The sequence below is a fragment of the Lissotriton helveticus genome, chromosome 3_2 (genome assembly GCF_964261635.1).
Source record: "Lissotriton helveticus chromosome 3_2, aLisHel1.1, whole genome shotgun sequence".
NCBI classification, from domain to species: domain Eukaryota; kingdom Metazoa; phylum Chordata; class Amphibia; order Caudata; family Salamandridae; genus Lissotriton; species Lissotriton helveticus.
Genome location: NC_136062.1, coordinates 136,212,164 through 136,227,729, shown reverse-complemented (window position 1 = coordinate 136,227,729; position 15,566 = coordinate 136,212,164). Strand labels below are relative to the sequence as shown.

The window sequence follows — 15,566 nt, the reverse complement described above, 5'->3', positions numbered from 1 at the left end:
GTCCAGGCGTGGCGTCGAAGGGTCAATGTTTGTTTGTCTACCAATAATGACTTCAGTTTTGTATTTAAGTTGGCAGCTTTACAAAAGCTAGCCTGGTCAATTTTTTTGTTCCATGCTTCAAGCAAACCGAGATCCGAAAGGCAAATTTGGAGATGGGTGGCCCAGCGCTGGGTGGAGTCAATATTGATCTCTTTCCAACAGAGATTATTTAATGTGTGTGGATCAGCAGCACGGAGTTTGTGGCAAAATTTTACAAATCTTGATTTGGACCTGAAGATTTGATTCTGAAGACCAAATTCGAGTCGCACCTGGGCTGGCGAGGCGCACTTCGGTAATTTAAAAACTGCTTTATAGATTTTGTTTTGCTGAGTGTTTAGTATACCGGCCTCCCCCCCAAGCCAGGTAACCAGACCGTAGGACAAAGCTCATAAGATCTGAACGGCCATTACTTTAAGAAGATGGGTGTAATTTGGGCCTCCCAATTTTTGCAGGAGACGCCTGTATCCATAAATTAACGTCTGGGATTTAGCTTTTAGCACCACAGAATGTTCTTTTTTGGAGTTGTCTTTGCCTAGGGTGACCCCCAGGTACCGATAGTAGGGCTGTACCCCTAAGGCAAGATGGTTAAAAGACCAATTCAATTTGATGGGTTTTCGCTCGATAAGACGTATTACTTTTGTCTTATCTCTATTTAATTCCAGATGTTCCTCGTCTAGATAGAGATTTAGAGCATTTATCAGCCTTTGCAACCCAATTGGGGTTTTGCTTAGGAGCACAATATCGTCGGCAAATTGGATAATTGGCATTGGGGTGTTACCGAGCTTCGGAGCATGGCTTGCAATTTGGCCGAGCCTTTTTTCCAAGATCTGCCAGGTAAAGATTGAATAAACATGGAGCCAGGACGCAGCCCTGTATTATTCCGTCCTCGGTTGGAATTTTAGACGTAAGGCTTGAACCCTGTCCTTGTTTCACCCTGGCCCATGTGTCTGTATAGAGGAGCATGAGAGCATTGAGCACATTTTTTGACAGTCCCCACTCGGTAAGTTTTGCCCAAAGTCTCCCCCTGCTGACTCGGTCAAATGCCGCTCTGATATCAATGAAGCAGCCATATAGCCGATTGTTGTTGGTTTTGGCTCTTTCCATCATGAGTGCAAGAGCTGTAAGGTTTGTTGTAGTCCCTGTCCCTTTTCTGAAGCCCGTCTGATAATTTGGGATTAGGTTGTTGGTGTCGGCCCAATCCTGGATCTCCTCCAGTATACAAGAAGCGTATAGTTTGGCTTCCACGTCGATTAGGGATATGAGCCGATAGTTCTGTGGTGATCTCCTGTCTCCCTTCTTGAAAATTGGGTGAATGATGTTGCCTGTCCACGAAGGGGGCTGCTGATTGCTAGAAAAGACTTGTTTAAACAAGGCGGAAAGATGAGTGGCCCAAAAGTCAGCGTTGTGTTTGAATACTGTGTTGGGGATACCATTGGGCCCTGGTGCGCCTTCCGTTTTAAGGTGGTTAATAAACCTTTTGACTCTGTCACAGGAGAATAGGTCCAGCTGAGTCCCCGGGTTATTGGACCTTCCTATGTCAGGGTAGCTTAATGACTCATCTGGCAGTCCTTTCGAGAAGCACAATGTCGATGAAATGTTCTTTGGACGATGGTGGTTTACTGGAGTACAGGATTCCCTTTTTAAGTAGAGGTTTTTTACGTGGGCTTCCCAGCTTTGTTTGCTGATGCCGGGATCCTGAGATATTACATCAGTATGGTTTAATTTGTTAATAATGCCCCAGAAGTCCCTCGTGTTTCGCTTTCTACTAGCTACTAGCAGTTTGAGCCATGTCTCTTCTTTGTGGTTTGACTTGGCTTTCCACACCATTTTGTGATAGCTATTTCTCAATCTCCCGACAAGAACATGATTTGACGTGTGGCCCTGGGTAATGTTCCTTGATGCCTTCCGTTGTGCCCGGGCTATTTTTCTCTTTTCCTCCCTTAGGTTATTGGTAAACCAGGGTTCCCGTGGGACTAACGGGCCGTGGTGCGGTGCAGGGTGAACCGAGTGTTTAAGAGACAAATTTTCTAACAGATTTGTCCAAGATGCGACCAGATCTTTATTTTGGTCGTTTTTGTGTTGAGAGAAGAAGCTACTTGCGGATTCGAAGATGGCTTTCGTACCACTGCCCCTCCATCGCAGTTTACGTAAATTGAACTTCTCTGCCTGGTGAGAGAGAACAGTTAGCTGGGTAGACTCCGGCACCCCTGAGTTGATGCAGAAAATTTGTGGAAAGTGATCACTTTCTGTTCGAGTTATGATTTCATAGCCCGTTACAGAGTCAAGCAGGATGTTACTAACAAAAGTAAAGTCGATGGTTGATGATGACTTGCCACTCCTGTACGTCGGTGGTGCTGAGGCTGTGCCTGGTAATACGGGATTTAGAATTGTTAATCCCTGCAGTGACAGTTGCTTAAGGGTTGATGCAATAGGCTCTGCCCGGGTTTTTGTCATTGAGGACCGTTTGTTTTGGTCTTCTTGAATTAGATTAAGGTTAAAGTCGCCTGATAGTAACAACGAACTATGGATGTTTGTTTTCTGGAGTGTTTTGATAAGTTTAATAAGGACAGCCAATTTGTCATTTTTTTTTTGATTGCTCACGGTGAATGTAGATGTTTATTAATAACAGTTGCAGTCCCGGTTTTGTTGAGATCTTGGTTACCTGAACCCAGCGAAGTCCCACGTCCAGTGGTTCTGGCTCCCATTTTAGTCTCTGCGAGATATATGTGGATAGCCCTCCACTCTGGTGCCCGAACTTGGACGTTCTCTCGGCTAGGATATGATATTCGGTGAAGCCGGGGATGGCGGGGGGTGCCAGGTTCCACGTCTCTTGTAGTAAATGAATGTCATGTTTGTGAAAGAACTGTTGTGTGTCGCTGTCTTGGTCAATACCACTGAACCCATGAATGTTCCAACTGTAGATGCCTATTTTAGATCTATTAACCATCTTCTTAAGCGCAGAGTTGGGCCGTATACGGTGGGGTGGCTGTTCATGATTATTAGGAATACTTTTGTTTAAGGATTAACGGAATCCATGACCAATCCTGTATTGGGGACCCACCAATATGAGATGAGATTGGGTTAGACATTTGTCGGGTTCACCGGCTTCTTGGTCTATAGTAGCCGATCGGGCGCCCTGCAAGCATGAGATTTGCTTACAGATGGAAGTATCCACCCTGTTTGTGATCTGTAGGCTTTTTACAAGCGGAAAAGGATATCTCGGACGCGTGTGTTGGGTAAGGGTGATACCCCAGTATTCGAATGGTCCTCTGTTTTCGAAAATCTTTGCTGCTATCTCCGTAGAGGCCCAAGTGGTAACGGAGACTTCGGAATTTGAGTGCATGGATTTTGGACAGAACTCGACTGAAACTAGATCTTGTGAAGTTATTCCACTAAGCTCGGGGACCAGACCAAATAGTCTTAACAAGTTTCCTCTGTTTAGGATGTCATGCAAGCCCTTTGTCTCGTATTCGGTGGTAAATGTCAGGATTGGTTCTAGTTCTGCGGTTAGAATTATTGGTGGATCTTGTGGTCGTTGAGCTAAAGAGTTGAGGTTATTTGCAGGGCAAATTGTAGTTGTTTTTTGGATCTCACTCCCTGTGGTGCCTTTTTCCTTGATGCCCCTTACGGGAGAAAGAGCGATTCGAGGCTTGTGGTTGTCTTTGGATTGTATAGCGGGGTTGGGCCGGACTGTGCAATTGCGAATTTGCCCGGTTTTTGTAATTATAATCGGAGAGTTGGACATTTGTGAGTCGTTGGTTCGCATTTTGTGTTGGGTTGTTCCCGCTGGGACCTTTGGTTTTTGTTTAATGCACTGTCTTTCAGTCCCAGTTTTTGTTATTTTTATAGGGGTCAGATCGTGTGCTACCTGTGCGTATGTTTGGTCGCTGCTTCGTTGTGTCCTCCACGGTGGGGTACGTCCACTTATGCTTGATGAAGCTGGCTGAGATGGACTGTTTTTTCTAAGCAAATTGTCCCCGATTGTGGATACATTTCCTTGTGGGGGTATCTGCCCTACCTTTGAGGAAAGACGAGGACTTTTCGTAATTGATGTTGATTCTGGTAGGGGAGTCGAGGCTGGTTTTATGTTTGTGCTGAGGTCTGGTGCCTTTGGGGACTTGCTCAGACCTTCAGGTGATGCCTGGACTGGATGACCGGGTTGTATCCACGGTTTTGAGCTTATGGACAGGGCTTTTACCTGAGCGGAAAGTCGACATTCCGACGGTTTAATGGTAGTGTTTGAAGGAATGATTGCTAGTCCAATATCTATTGAGGGATCGATTGGAGATTTTTCAAAGAAGTTGGCAATAGTGATCTTTTGGTTACTTTTTGGTGTGGACCTGGCTTTCCTCGCTTTTTAATTCATTTAATTCAATTTAAGTAACATGAATTAATGGTTAGGTTTGGGGTACAGGTTATGTTAAGCTTAGTAATTACATTTCCTTTTGAAACAGAAGTAAACAATGGTCATGATTTGGTAAATTTTCATTAAATACAACAAATTACATTTTATTTAACTTCACATTAATTCAAAAAGCTCAATGTTAACAGGAGACTCGAGGCAGTACTGTTTAAGTAGCTGCACATCACATGTAAACCTAATAATAGCGCTGCTGTTGAGGTAGGGCATCTCAACACAAACCCCACTGCTGCTGCACCAGGGCACTCACTGTACATAAGCTGCTTTCCATCAGACTTAATGATTGGATCGGCAGAATCTAAAAACAGAAATGCTGTACATATTTAATATTATTTTGATTTAAAGCAGAATTTGTTTTCCTTCCTGAGCTATATAAAACACCCAAATGTCCTCAGTGGTTTGATTTGCGATAATCTAAACTACAAGTAAATAAATCGATAAAAAATAGCAAGGTGGTTAAGAGCCATTAAAATCACTGCTTTTTTTCATGCTCTTGTCAGAGTTAAAGATTTAAAATCACTCTGTAGTGTAAACACCTCAACAAATGAAATGTATGTTTATAGTATACAATCACCTACTTGTTCTCCAGAAACATGTCATAATAAAATCCGTTTTCAATCGGTGGACCATAGCACAGGCAGCCACCATAATAATTCTCCATGGACTCTCCAAGGATGTGAGCGCTCGAGTGCCAGTATACCTGTTCATAAACACAACGAGTTTGAGAAAGCATTTCAAACAGATTATAATGTGCCTCACCTTGTTCAAGCTCAACGAAGCTTATCACTGTTTATTTTAGTTTTAAAACTAATTTCAAGACTATTACATTTGTACACAATTTCATGTTTATCACCATCAAATCGTTCTTCGCTCTATACTACCTACAATACACTATTGCCAAATATATAGGTTTTATAGAGACATTTATTGAGGATCGACTTTGACATTTTAACGAACCATTAAAGTACTAATCTACAGTCCTTACTGACAAACTGAGGTTGTAATTGCTATATGTAAATATGTGAGCTAGAATTCACCAACGTGTTGTACATCGTATACCTGTTTTCTCGTTAGATGCTAAAATGTTAATATTTTTCACAAGGCCTATAGAATTAGATTGTTTTTATACTGCAGAAACTGAAGTTCAATTGCTTAACTAGTATATAACAGACACAATTAAGAAATTCAAACACTGTCAGTTTTCACAGGGATTCGAAAACATTGAACAAAATTAATAGATTTGACTCAAAAACAGATTTTGTTCTCCACAGATTCATGTGTTTAGTTGAATAGATTTCCATAAAACAAGAATCTAAAGTCGAAGGGCCATGAGGAAGAACTTCTTTAAATGAAGCAAGTTTTGAAGATATCAGCAGCGGGGCAATATTGCGAAGTTTGTGTTACTTATAAAAAGTCCCCAGATAGACCAATCCCAGGACTCCTTCATCTGCATGCTTTAGAATGCCCTGGAAAAGAATGGCTGGCCTGGCAAAAGCAGAGGTTCAAGAAAGACATCAGGCTACAACAGTACTAAGCATCAAGGAGTAAACGTCACCTTAGCAACACACGGTAGGCTAAAGTACCCTCTCCTCCATACTTCACTTGTGAGATGAAACCAGAGCCTTCATTGGTTTCTTTTCGTAAAGAGGTAAGGACCACCCATTAACACACACCCACCCTCGAGCAGAGCATTATCCTACTTTCTGGACACTTTTACAGGGTTTTTGTTTTGAGGATGGAAGATTAAATACTAGAAGTAAAAGAGGAGCGAAAGTAACTTGTGGGATACTGGTACATACAGGCCCCTTCCTCCACAGTTAACTATAAATCACAAAGAATGCAAGAGGATGTGAAGTGAGGCACCGTGAACGGCGCATAAAAGGATCAGACAGACAGGTTTTTCAGCAATGCTTGACTAGTTGGAGCATCTAGTCGACAGATCATGTAACAACCCATAACGAGTACTGATATATGTGGAGCAATCCACCTAGCAGCTTCACCGATGAGATCCAGAAGTCATCTTGTCTCGGACAGCATTCTCACAGAAGCCCTCCAAAGCAGAAACATCTTTTGCAATATTTAAGGATGCAGGATATAACCCAAAATGAGAAACAGGCCCACATAAAGAATCTCGTGACACACACTGAGTCATGCTGTTTATATGCTCCATGCAAAAGCAAAGACTCTCTGTAAATTTAGATGGTCATTCAAAAACTAGTGGCTGGAGAACTTGGGTAATCAAATCTCCAGAATACTATGAAACGGCCTCCAATGGAAGTTGGTCTGCATGAAAACTTCATCTATGTAAAAGAAATGTGCAACACACCATAAGAGACTAAGCCATAACTTAACTGTCTCCACAGTCAAAAAGCAAGGGCAACCAAAACAATCTGCATGATAATCATAGTAGCTGTCACATGTGTAAATATGCTACATTTCGACCAACTATAGCCATAAAACATTCAGATCCTGTGCAAGAAGAGCTTCTGAAAGGGAGAAAGGCTCTCAAAATGATGGTCAATTACGTGCTGCAAGAGAAAAAAAAACTCGAGGTAGTGTGAGATGTCACCCACTACTGCAAGACAGGCCCTGTGCCTCCACCCATAATCAAACTCTGCAAGTTAAGAAAAGTAAATTGCATAGTGCAAAGAGGATTAAACTCTTTAATGGGGCTTCAAAGTAGCGACCTTCATTTCCACCATGTTTCCTTTTAAAAAGGATGTAATTAAGAATGGGGTATTCATACTTTAGAAGACAGTAAAAATGCGTGGCACATCTGGCCCCAAGTCCTGCCACACAAATCTTGACTGGATAAAGGCATGAAAATTACCCAGCCCACAAGAGGATTTCAACGGGCAAGAAATTTAAAATGGCCTTCTCAGTTTTCCAGTCAAAACTAAATAAATGCTTTCAGCTGGACTGCGGCCAATGGATATCTGACTGAGTGTACCTCATTGGATCCGGATTCAACCTTGCTCCACTGTTGGATATGAACTTTTAAAAAGTGGACTAAGGCCCTCATTAAGAGTTTGTCGGAATGGGGGGGGGGGGGGGGGGGGGTATTTACCACATTTGGTAAATAACATTATCCAACAATGAGGTATATATCATGTGTGGTAAACACCTCTTGTTCGAATTTTGAAAGGAAAACAGACAGAACATTCAGACTCGGTTTTTAATGCACCAAATTTAGTATGTCTCTTTTCCAGGCCTTTTCCTCCCGATAAACTTCATCAGATTTAATTTGCCAGAATTAACAAGGGAAAAACTGTGCAAGTGTGATAATTATAACAAAAAATGTAATTCCAATAAATAATAATAATAATAATAATAATAATAAATCCACATTTGTAAAGCGCCTATAGACCCGCAAGGGTCTATAGGCGCTGGGGGACATCGGGAAGATTAAGCAAGCTATTGCCCAGAGTCACATGGTGCTGGGCTAATCTGCTGCCGGTGCCGGGGATCGAACCGTGATCCCCAGATTCCGGAGTCAGTCGCCCTAGCCGCGGCTCCACACCTCTTCCTCTGCCTGTCAGAAGTTAAGAACTGTGACAGAGATAACACATTTAGGGGCAGATGTATCAATCGTTTTGCAACTCGCAAAGGCCGAAATTTACAGAATTTCGGCCTTTGCGACTCGCAAATGGTTGTTTTGCATGTTTTAGAATGTATCAAAAATTCGCAAATTAAGGAATCGCAAAGATTTGCGATTCCTTAATTTGCCATAGCATTTAAGGAATCGCAAATTTTGCGATTACTTAAATGCTATGTATGAAGCATTTTTTTTTGCGAATTTTTGTTAAGGAATCGCAAATTACCACTGTTGGACCTGCGATGGGCAAGCCCAGCACAAAGGGGGTAGCTTGGCTCAAGTGACAAGGCAAGTGAAGGCTGTAGTGTTAAGCCGGCTCTGACCCAATAATAACTCCCTGCACACCACACAAAAAGAAGGACACCACACCACTGTTATAGAAAAATACGTTTCGTTTATGTAAAAGTTCTCTGGGTTTGAAGGAAGTTCACTTAGGTAATCACATTCACATTTCTTACATGGGTTTGATTAGCTGTGTACTGGTTTCTCAGGAATAAATAGTTGGACTCTAATAAATAAATATACTGGATAAATATCAGGATTCAATACATTAGAATAAATATCAGCAATGACTGGAATAAATATCAGCAATGACTGGAATAAATATCAGCAATGACTGGAATAAATATCAGCAATGACTGGACAGTTTCCTAGCAGGTTAGATACTGATCGTTTCACATAAATATCACAGGGTCATTCTGGTATCGCTGCCACCAATTAATCACTTTCAGGGTAAACACATTACGTTTGTCATTCAATGCGGAATGCGTGCTCTTACAGTTTTTGAAGTGTTCACGGGTTCGGGCTCTCTGGGCACAAGATACGCGTGATAATCCCTTAGTTGCACTCACAACTCATTGCGCGTATATCTGGAAGATAAAGGCATAAACTGACTACGGCAATTACACTCCGCGGTCAGCCGGTTCAATGCTACTGCTGCCGGAGGAGTATGTGCGCTTCTGTCAGCGCAGGCGGGGTTTCCGAAGGCGGCTCCAGTTCACGAGTCTTGGGACCGTCAAACGGGCTGCCGGAGGGGCCAAAACACCTGCGCGCACAGTTCAAAATGAGACCGCATCACAGTTCCACAACAACGCGGCAACTTCAGGGTAGAGACGGCCCACCTCACTTCGGCGGCGCCGGTAAGCGCTCCAGTCAGTATGGCACTTCTCCCAAGGGCGAAGGGGGGTTCCAGGGGCTCCGCGATCCTCCCTCCGAGCTCACTCACGGGGGGGGTTCCCGCCCACACACCAGCTCCCAAGTCACTCGGGCAGGGCAGAGACAGTAATCTCGCCCCAATGAAGGCCAGACTTTCCCCGCCCCAGCGCAGCACCTCACCTTCTATCCACAAACAGCGCGTCGACGGCGGTGGGTTCGGAGACGTCTGAACGCCCGCCAGGAGGCACTTAAGTTGAAGGTGGCACTTTAAGAGTTGCGGTTGCGATCTCACCACTGGGGGGCGGGGAGGCTCTAACTATGGCCAAAGTCTCTGAGGGGCAATTGGGCACTCGCTGACCAGGCGCTGAAGGCTAGAGGACACTGCTCACGCTTCTGACTGGAAAGCCAGTCAGGGTCCACGCCAGCAACCTCTGCTGCTCTTCTGCCTGAACTATCAGCTGCCTCAGAGGGTTAACAGGACAGGTGTCAATCTGGGGTCAAGTCCTCTTCTTCTGGTGTTCTTTGATCATTCTTCTCCAATATGGCCGCTAGGGACTAGGCCTTTTATAGCCAGTGCCCTAGGATGCCAGCACGAGCCAGAAGGTTCTAGAACCTTCCCTGGCTATGTCAATGACATGGCCCTTTCAAGGTATCTTATTGGTCATTAGGAGCCACCGTACTGGGCTTCCTAAGGCAGCCATTTTGTGTACTTGCAACTCCTGAGGGGATTCCTGTCAGGTTTGCAGGTTACACAAAGTGCGCCAAAACCTTCAAAGGGTCAGAGGTCAGAGGGGCTCCAATGGGAGTCACTCTCATAGGTGACAATGGTGTCCACCATTTTAGGGTCGACAACCCCAGTTGGTTATGCCACAGGTTCCGTCAGGCGCCTTGTACATAGGTGCCAGGAACTTGGTGAGCAACTGGGCATCAAAGAGCATCTAGCCCCATGGGACAACACACAAAAAGGTCCTGGTAGACATAGAAAAAGCGACAAATTGTAGGAGGCACGGGGGAACAAAATAAATCATAGTGTGAGGGGACTCTCAGAAGCAGACAGGTCTAACACGCGTCCCCCCCAGCTGAAAGTGGGGAGAGCTACCCAACCCCTTGGGAGTTCCCAACACTAAGGCGGAAATACCTGGAGAGACCGTCTGCATTGGCGTGGTCAGCTCCGGGCCGATGTTCCACCCAAAAGTCCATTCCCTGTAGGGAGATAGACCACCTCAACAGTTTTGGGTTCTCCCCCTTCATCTGCATGAGCCAACGAAGGGGTTGGTGGTCTGTCTGAACCAGGAAGTGCGAACCAAACCGGTATGGTCGCAGCTTCTTCAGTGCCCAGACCACCGCAAAGGCTTCCCGCTCAATGGTACTCCATCTCTGTTCCCGGGGAAGTAGTCTCCGTGACAGGAAGACCACGGGTTGATCCAGACCCTCTTCATTGAGTTGCGATAGCACCGCCCCAATGCCAATGTCGGATGAGTCTGTCTGGACAATGAATTCCTTTGAGAAATCTGGAGCCTTCAAAATTGGAGCGTTGCACAATGCTTGTTTCAGGGTGTCGAAGGCTCGTTGGCAAGCCTCGGTCCAGATGACTCTCCTGGGTTGCTTCTTGGCCGTGAGTTCAGTAAGGGGAGCCACGATAGTGCCATACTCCTTCACGAACCGTCTGTAGTAACCTGTGAGGCCCAGGAAGGCTCGGACCTCAGTCTGGGTCTTGGGGGGTTCCCAGGCCACGATTGCCTCAATCTTTGCCTGAAGGGGTTGCACCGTTCCCCGGCCCACCAAGTGACCTAAGTACACCACCGACCCCTGCCCAATCTGACACTTGCTGGCCTTGATCGTCAGACCAGCTTGTTCCAGGGCCTGGAGAACGTCTTGCAGGTGCTGCAAGTGATCCTCCCACCTGCTACTGAAGACGGCAATGTCGTCCAGGTAAGCAGCAGAGAAGGATTCCTTCCCAGTGAGGATCGTGTTCACCAGTCGCTGGAATGTTGCAGGAGCGTTCTTGAGCCCAAAGGGCATCACACAGAACTGGTAGTGTCCATCAGGTGTGGAGAAGGCTGACCTTTCCTTTGCTCCATCAGTCATGGGAATCTGCCAGTACCCTGCTGTGAGGTCAATGGTACTCAGATATTGGGCAGCTCCAAACCGGTCAATTAGTTCATCCGCCCGAGGGATCGGATGAGCATCGGTCTTCGTGACCAAATTGAGTCCTCGATAGTCCACGCAGAATCGCGATTCTGGCGTGGTGCCAGGTGGTGCAGCTTTGGGAACTAAAACCACCGGGCTAGACCAAGGGCTATTCGAAGGTTCAATGACTCCGAGCTCCAGCATCTTAGCTACTTCGCTTCGGATGCTGGCCTTCACCTTGTCCGACAGCCGGTAAGACTTAGACTTCACAGGTGGGCTGTCACCGGTGTCCACGTCATGAACACACAGATGGGTCTTACCCGGGACAAGGGAGAACAGAGGAGAGAATGACCCCAAGACCTGGCGACATTCCTCCTGCTGCTCCAGAGTTAGGGATGGTGAGAGTTTCACTACCCCCACTGACCCATCCTTCTCTTGAGACGCAAACAGGTCGGGGAGAGGCTCAGTGTCCTCTTCCTCCGATCCATCAGTCACCATGATTAACATGACTTCGGGCCTCTCATAGTGGGGCTTGAGGCGATTGGCATGCAGCACCCTACGGGGATGCCGTGGGGTCTTGACGTCCACCAGGTAGGTAGACTTGCCCATCTTTTCCATACCTCATAGGGGCCTGTCCAACGGTCCTGAAGAGCGCTCAGCTCTCCCGGCTCCATCACCCACACCTTCTGTCCAGGCTCCAGCTCCACTGGGTGAGCGTTGTGGTCGTACCACGCTTTCATCACTGCCTGGCTGGCTTCCAAGTTGTCAGAAGCTTGCTTCCACAACTTAGCCATTTGGCTCCGGAAGGCCAGCATGTAGCTCACCACATCCTGGGGAACTTTCCGGGGAGACTTTTCCCAGGAGTCCCTCACCAGGCTGAGAGGTCCACGTACAGGGTGCCCGTACAAAAGCTCGAAGGGGCTGAAGCCCACTCCCTTCTGCGGCACTTCCCTGTAAGAAAAAGTAAACAGGGTAGGAGGATTTCCCATTTGCTCCGCAGGCTTTCGGGTAGACTTCTGATCATACCCTTCAACGTCTTGTTGAATCTTTCCACAAGGCCATTGGCCTGTGGGTGATAAGGAGTGGTGAACTGGTAGGTCACTCCACACTCCTTCCACATTGCCCGCATGTATGCTGACATGAAGTTGGTCCCCCTATCAGACACAACTTCCTTGGGGAAACCCACTCGGGTAAAGATCCCCATCAGGGCCTTTGCCACCACCGGTGCAGTGATGGTTCTCAGAGGAATTGCCTCTGGATACCTTGTGGCATGATCCACCAGTACCAGGATAAACCTGTGACCGGAGGTTGTTGGTGGATCTAGGGGCCCAGCAATGTCGATGCCCACCCTTTCAAAGGGGGTGGCAACGACGGGAAGTGGTTCCAGGGGAGCTTTCAGCTTCATCCCTGTTTTCCCACTGGCTTGGCATGACACACACGACCGACAGTATGCGTCGGACGCCACCCTCATTCGAGGCCAATAAAAGTGGGGGACAAGCCTGGCAAAGGTCTTGTCCTGACCCAAGTGTCCTGCCAAGGGAATCTCATGAGCCAACTCTAACAGGAAGGCTCGGTAACACTGTGGGACTACCAGGGCCCGTGACAATCCGTGCACTGGCGCTCTGGGTTCACTGTAGAGAAGGCCATCCTCCCAGTAAACATGATAGTTCCCAGACTCGTTACCCGCTGCTTGGGCTTCAGCCTGTTGCCTCAGACCCTCGAGGGAGGGACATTCCCTTTGTCCCTTGCTCAGTTCCTCCCTGGACGGACCTCCCTCCACTCGCCAATCAGCGGGGATAGGTAAGTTCTCCAACGGAACCATGTCCTCCTCCGTGGACTCCGGGTCCACCTCCGCAGGTGGCCTATCCGCCTCACGGGGCACGGACGTCGAGGCAGGCTCCTCCTGTCCTCGACATGCTCCCTCATCAGCAGCTACGGGGCGGGACATTGTTCCAGACTCCGACCCCTGCGACTTCTCCTCTCGAGCAGTCGCCGACCTGGTACTCACACAGGCCCAATCAGGTGTACCCAGCATCTCAGAATGAGCCCGGTATTCCACCTCCTTCCAAGCATTGTGCTCCATATCACTGCCCAGCAAACAATCGACTGGCACGCCGGGGCTTACGGCGACTCGAAGTGGACCTGCAACCCCTCCCCACTCAAAGGGAACCTCGGCCACAGGATAGTGACTCATTCTGCCGTCAGCCATTGCGGCTGGATGAAGTACGCCTGGCATCACCTGCTCCGAGGACACCAGATGACTCCTTACCATAGTCATACTGGCTCCTGTATCTCTCAGAGCTTCCCCTCTATGGCCATTGATGGTGATCCACTGCCCATACTTGGTAGTATTCGCGGGCACCTGGATCTTTGGAACCATCTCCCGATCACCCAGGGACACTAAGGTGACTCCCGCCCACTCCCTTCCCTTACTTAAGGACATCTCCTCCCCGAGCGCTACACTAGCGACTCCCGGGGCCTTTCCTCCAGTGGGAGGGGGTGGTCTCTTTGGGCATTTCGGGTCTCCTTTGTAATGTCCAATACCACCGCACTCAAAGCAATGGACAACCCTTGGCTGCTGACTCTGGCCAGGGTTAGGGTTCTTCTGCGGGTTAGCCTTAGAGTTGGAAAAGGTGTTTTTCCCCTTAAAGTTATTTTGGGGACCTTTGGAGAACTCTTTCTAATTATCTCCCCCCTCTTTCCTCTGGGGAGCGCCCTGTCCGGACTTCTGAGAATCTCCTCCAGTCCCCTTCGTGGACACTCGGGTACTCGCCCAAATGTCCGCCTCCTCAGCAAGCTTACGGGGGCAAGTAAGTTTGTTGTCTACCAGGTGTTGCCTCAGCTCGGGAAGACATTTCTCGAGTAGATGCTCCTTGAGGATTAAGAAACAGAACAGAATGGCTGATCAGGGTAATTGGAAACAAAATATATATAACCACACAACCAATGAGTGTCGTGCAGCCAAGGGTTTAGATATTCCCAACAACTTAAGTATTTTTGAAAAAACTTTATATTATTTCAATAAAAATGGCATCAAATAGACACTCCGTCACCACAGTTAGTGCAAAAACATGGAAGAATATATACAAATATATACAACAAATATACATACATCACATTGAAGGCAACGTATACTTGAAAAAATGATGGAAAACAATATATTACAATTGTTGTGATGACACCAACTATAATCTACAATGTGAGTTCAAAAGCACACGTTTGCAAATTAAACACTTCTTTACAATTCATTATAGAGATAAACCAGTCCTTTGGTAACAAAACATGTGAACAGGGCGGACACTAAGGTGGAATGGCCTGCCTGTCACACAACACCTGTGAATAGTAATTTCTAAGAAACTGCAGGTAGGGCCCACAGAAGTGGTATGACTTTATCCCTAGCTGCACCCTCCGTTCTTGACACAGGCTGGGGGTCAACGCGTTTCGAACCTTGTTTGTTCTAGGTTCTCCTCAGGACGAGGACTGGGTAAGTAATTACCTTCTCAGCCAACACGTTGACAGATTAGTTTTTTCACTAATCTGACCCTACCGGCAGACGAACATCGCGGACTCATCTAAGCAAGGCTTGAATCGACAGCGAGAGATTGATTCCCACTCGCAAGCTTGAAAAACATACTGCGGCTCGTTTCCCTTGAACAGCGCACAACGTGTGCAGCTCTCTTCATCTGAATAACACACAATTAAGAGAGGATGTGAGTCCGCGCTGATAAATACAGCTCGCTTTGGGCGCCCCCGACTGCGGCACCTTTGACACCACACCCAGAATTATTCTGGTGGTTCCCCTTCTCTCCACGCAGTCAACGTGTTGGCTGAGAAGGTAATTACTTACCCAGTGCAGCTAGGGATAAAGTCATACCACTTCTGTGGGCCCTACCTGCAATTTCTTAGAAATTACTATTCACAGGTGTTGTGTGACAGGCAGGCCATTCCACCTTAGTGTCCGCCCTGTTCACATGTTTTGTTACCAAAGGACTGGTTTATCTCTTTAATGAATTGTATAGAAGTGTTTAATTTGCAAACGTGTGCTTTTGAACTCACATTGTAGATTATAGTTGGTGTCATCACAACAATTGTAATATATTGTTTTCCATCATTTTTTCAAGTATACGTTGCCTTCAATGTGATGTATATATATTTGTTGTATATATTTGTATATATTCTTCCATGTTTTTGCACTAACTGTGGTGACGGAGTGTCTATTTGATGCCA

The 15,566-nt window shown here is 46.6% G+C and overlaps 1 protein-coding gene across 1 annotated transcript in view; it reads right to left on the bottom strand.

The window, feature by feature from the left end:
- LOC144826511 (threonine--tRNA ligase 1, cytoplasmic-like) overlaps nucleotides 1-15,566 on the bottom strand; it is a 249,352-nt gene that overhangs the window by 202,068 nt on the left and 31,718 nt on the right. The window contains exon 5 of the mRNA XM_078684931.1: nucleotides 5,038-5,159. Coding sequence (XP_078541057.1) covers nucleotides 5,038-5,159 — 122 coding nt within the window. The remainder of the gene's footprint in view (nucleotides 1-5,037; nucleotides 5,160-15,566) is intronic.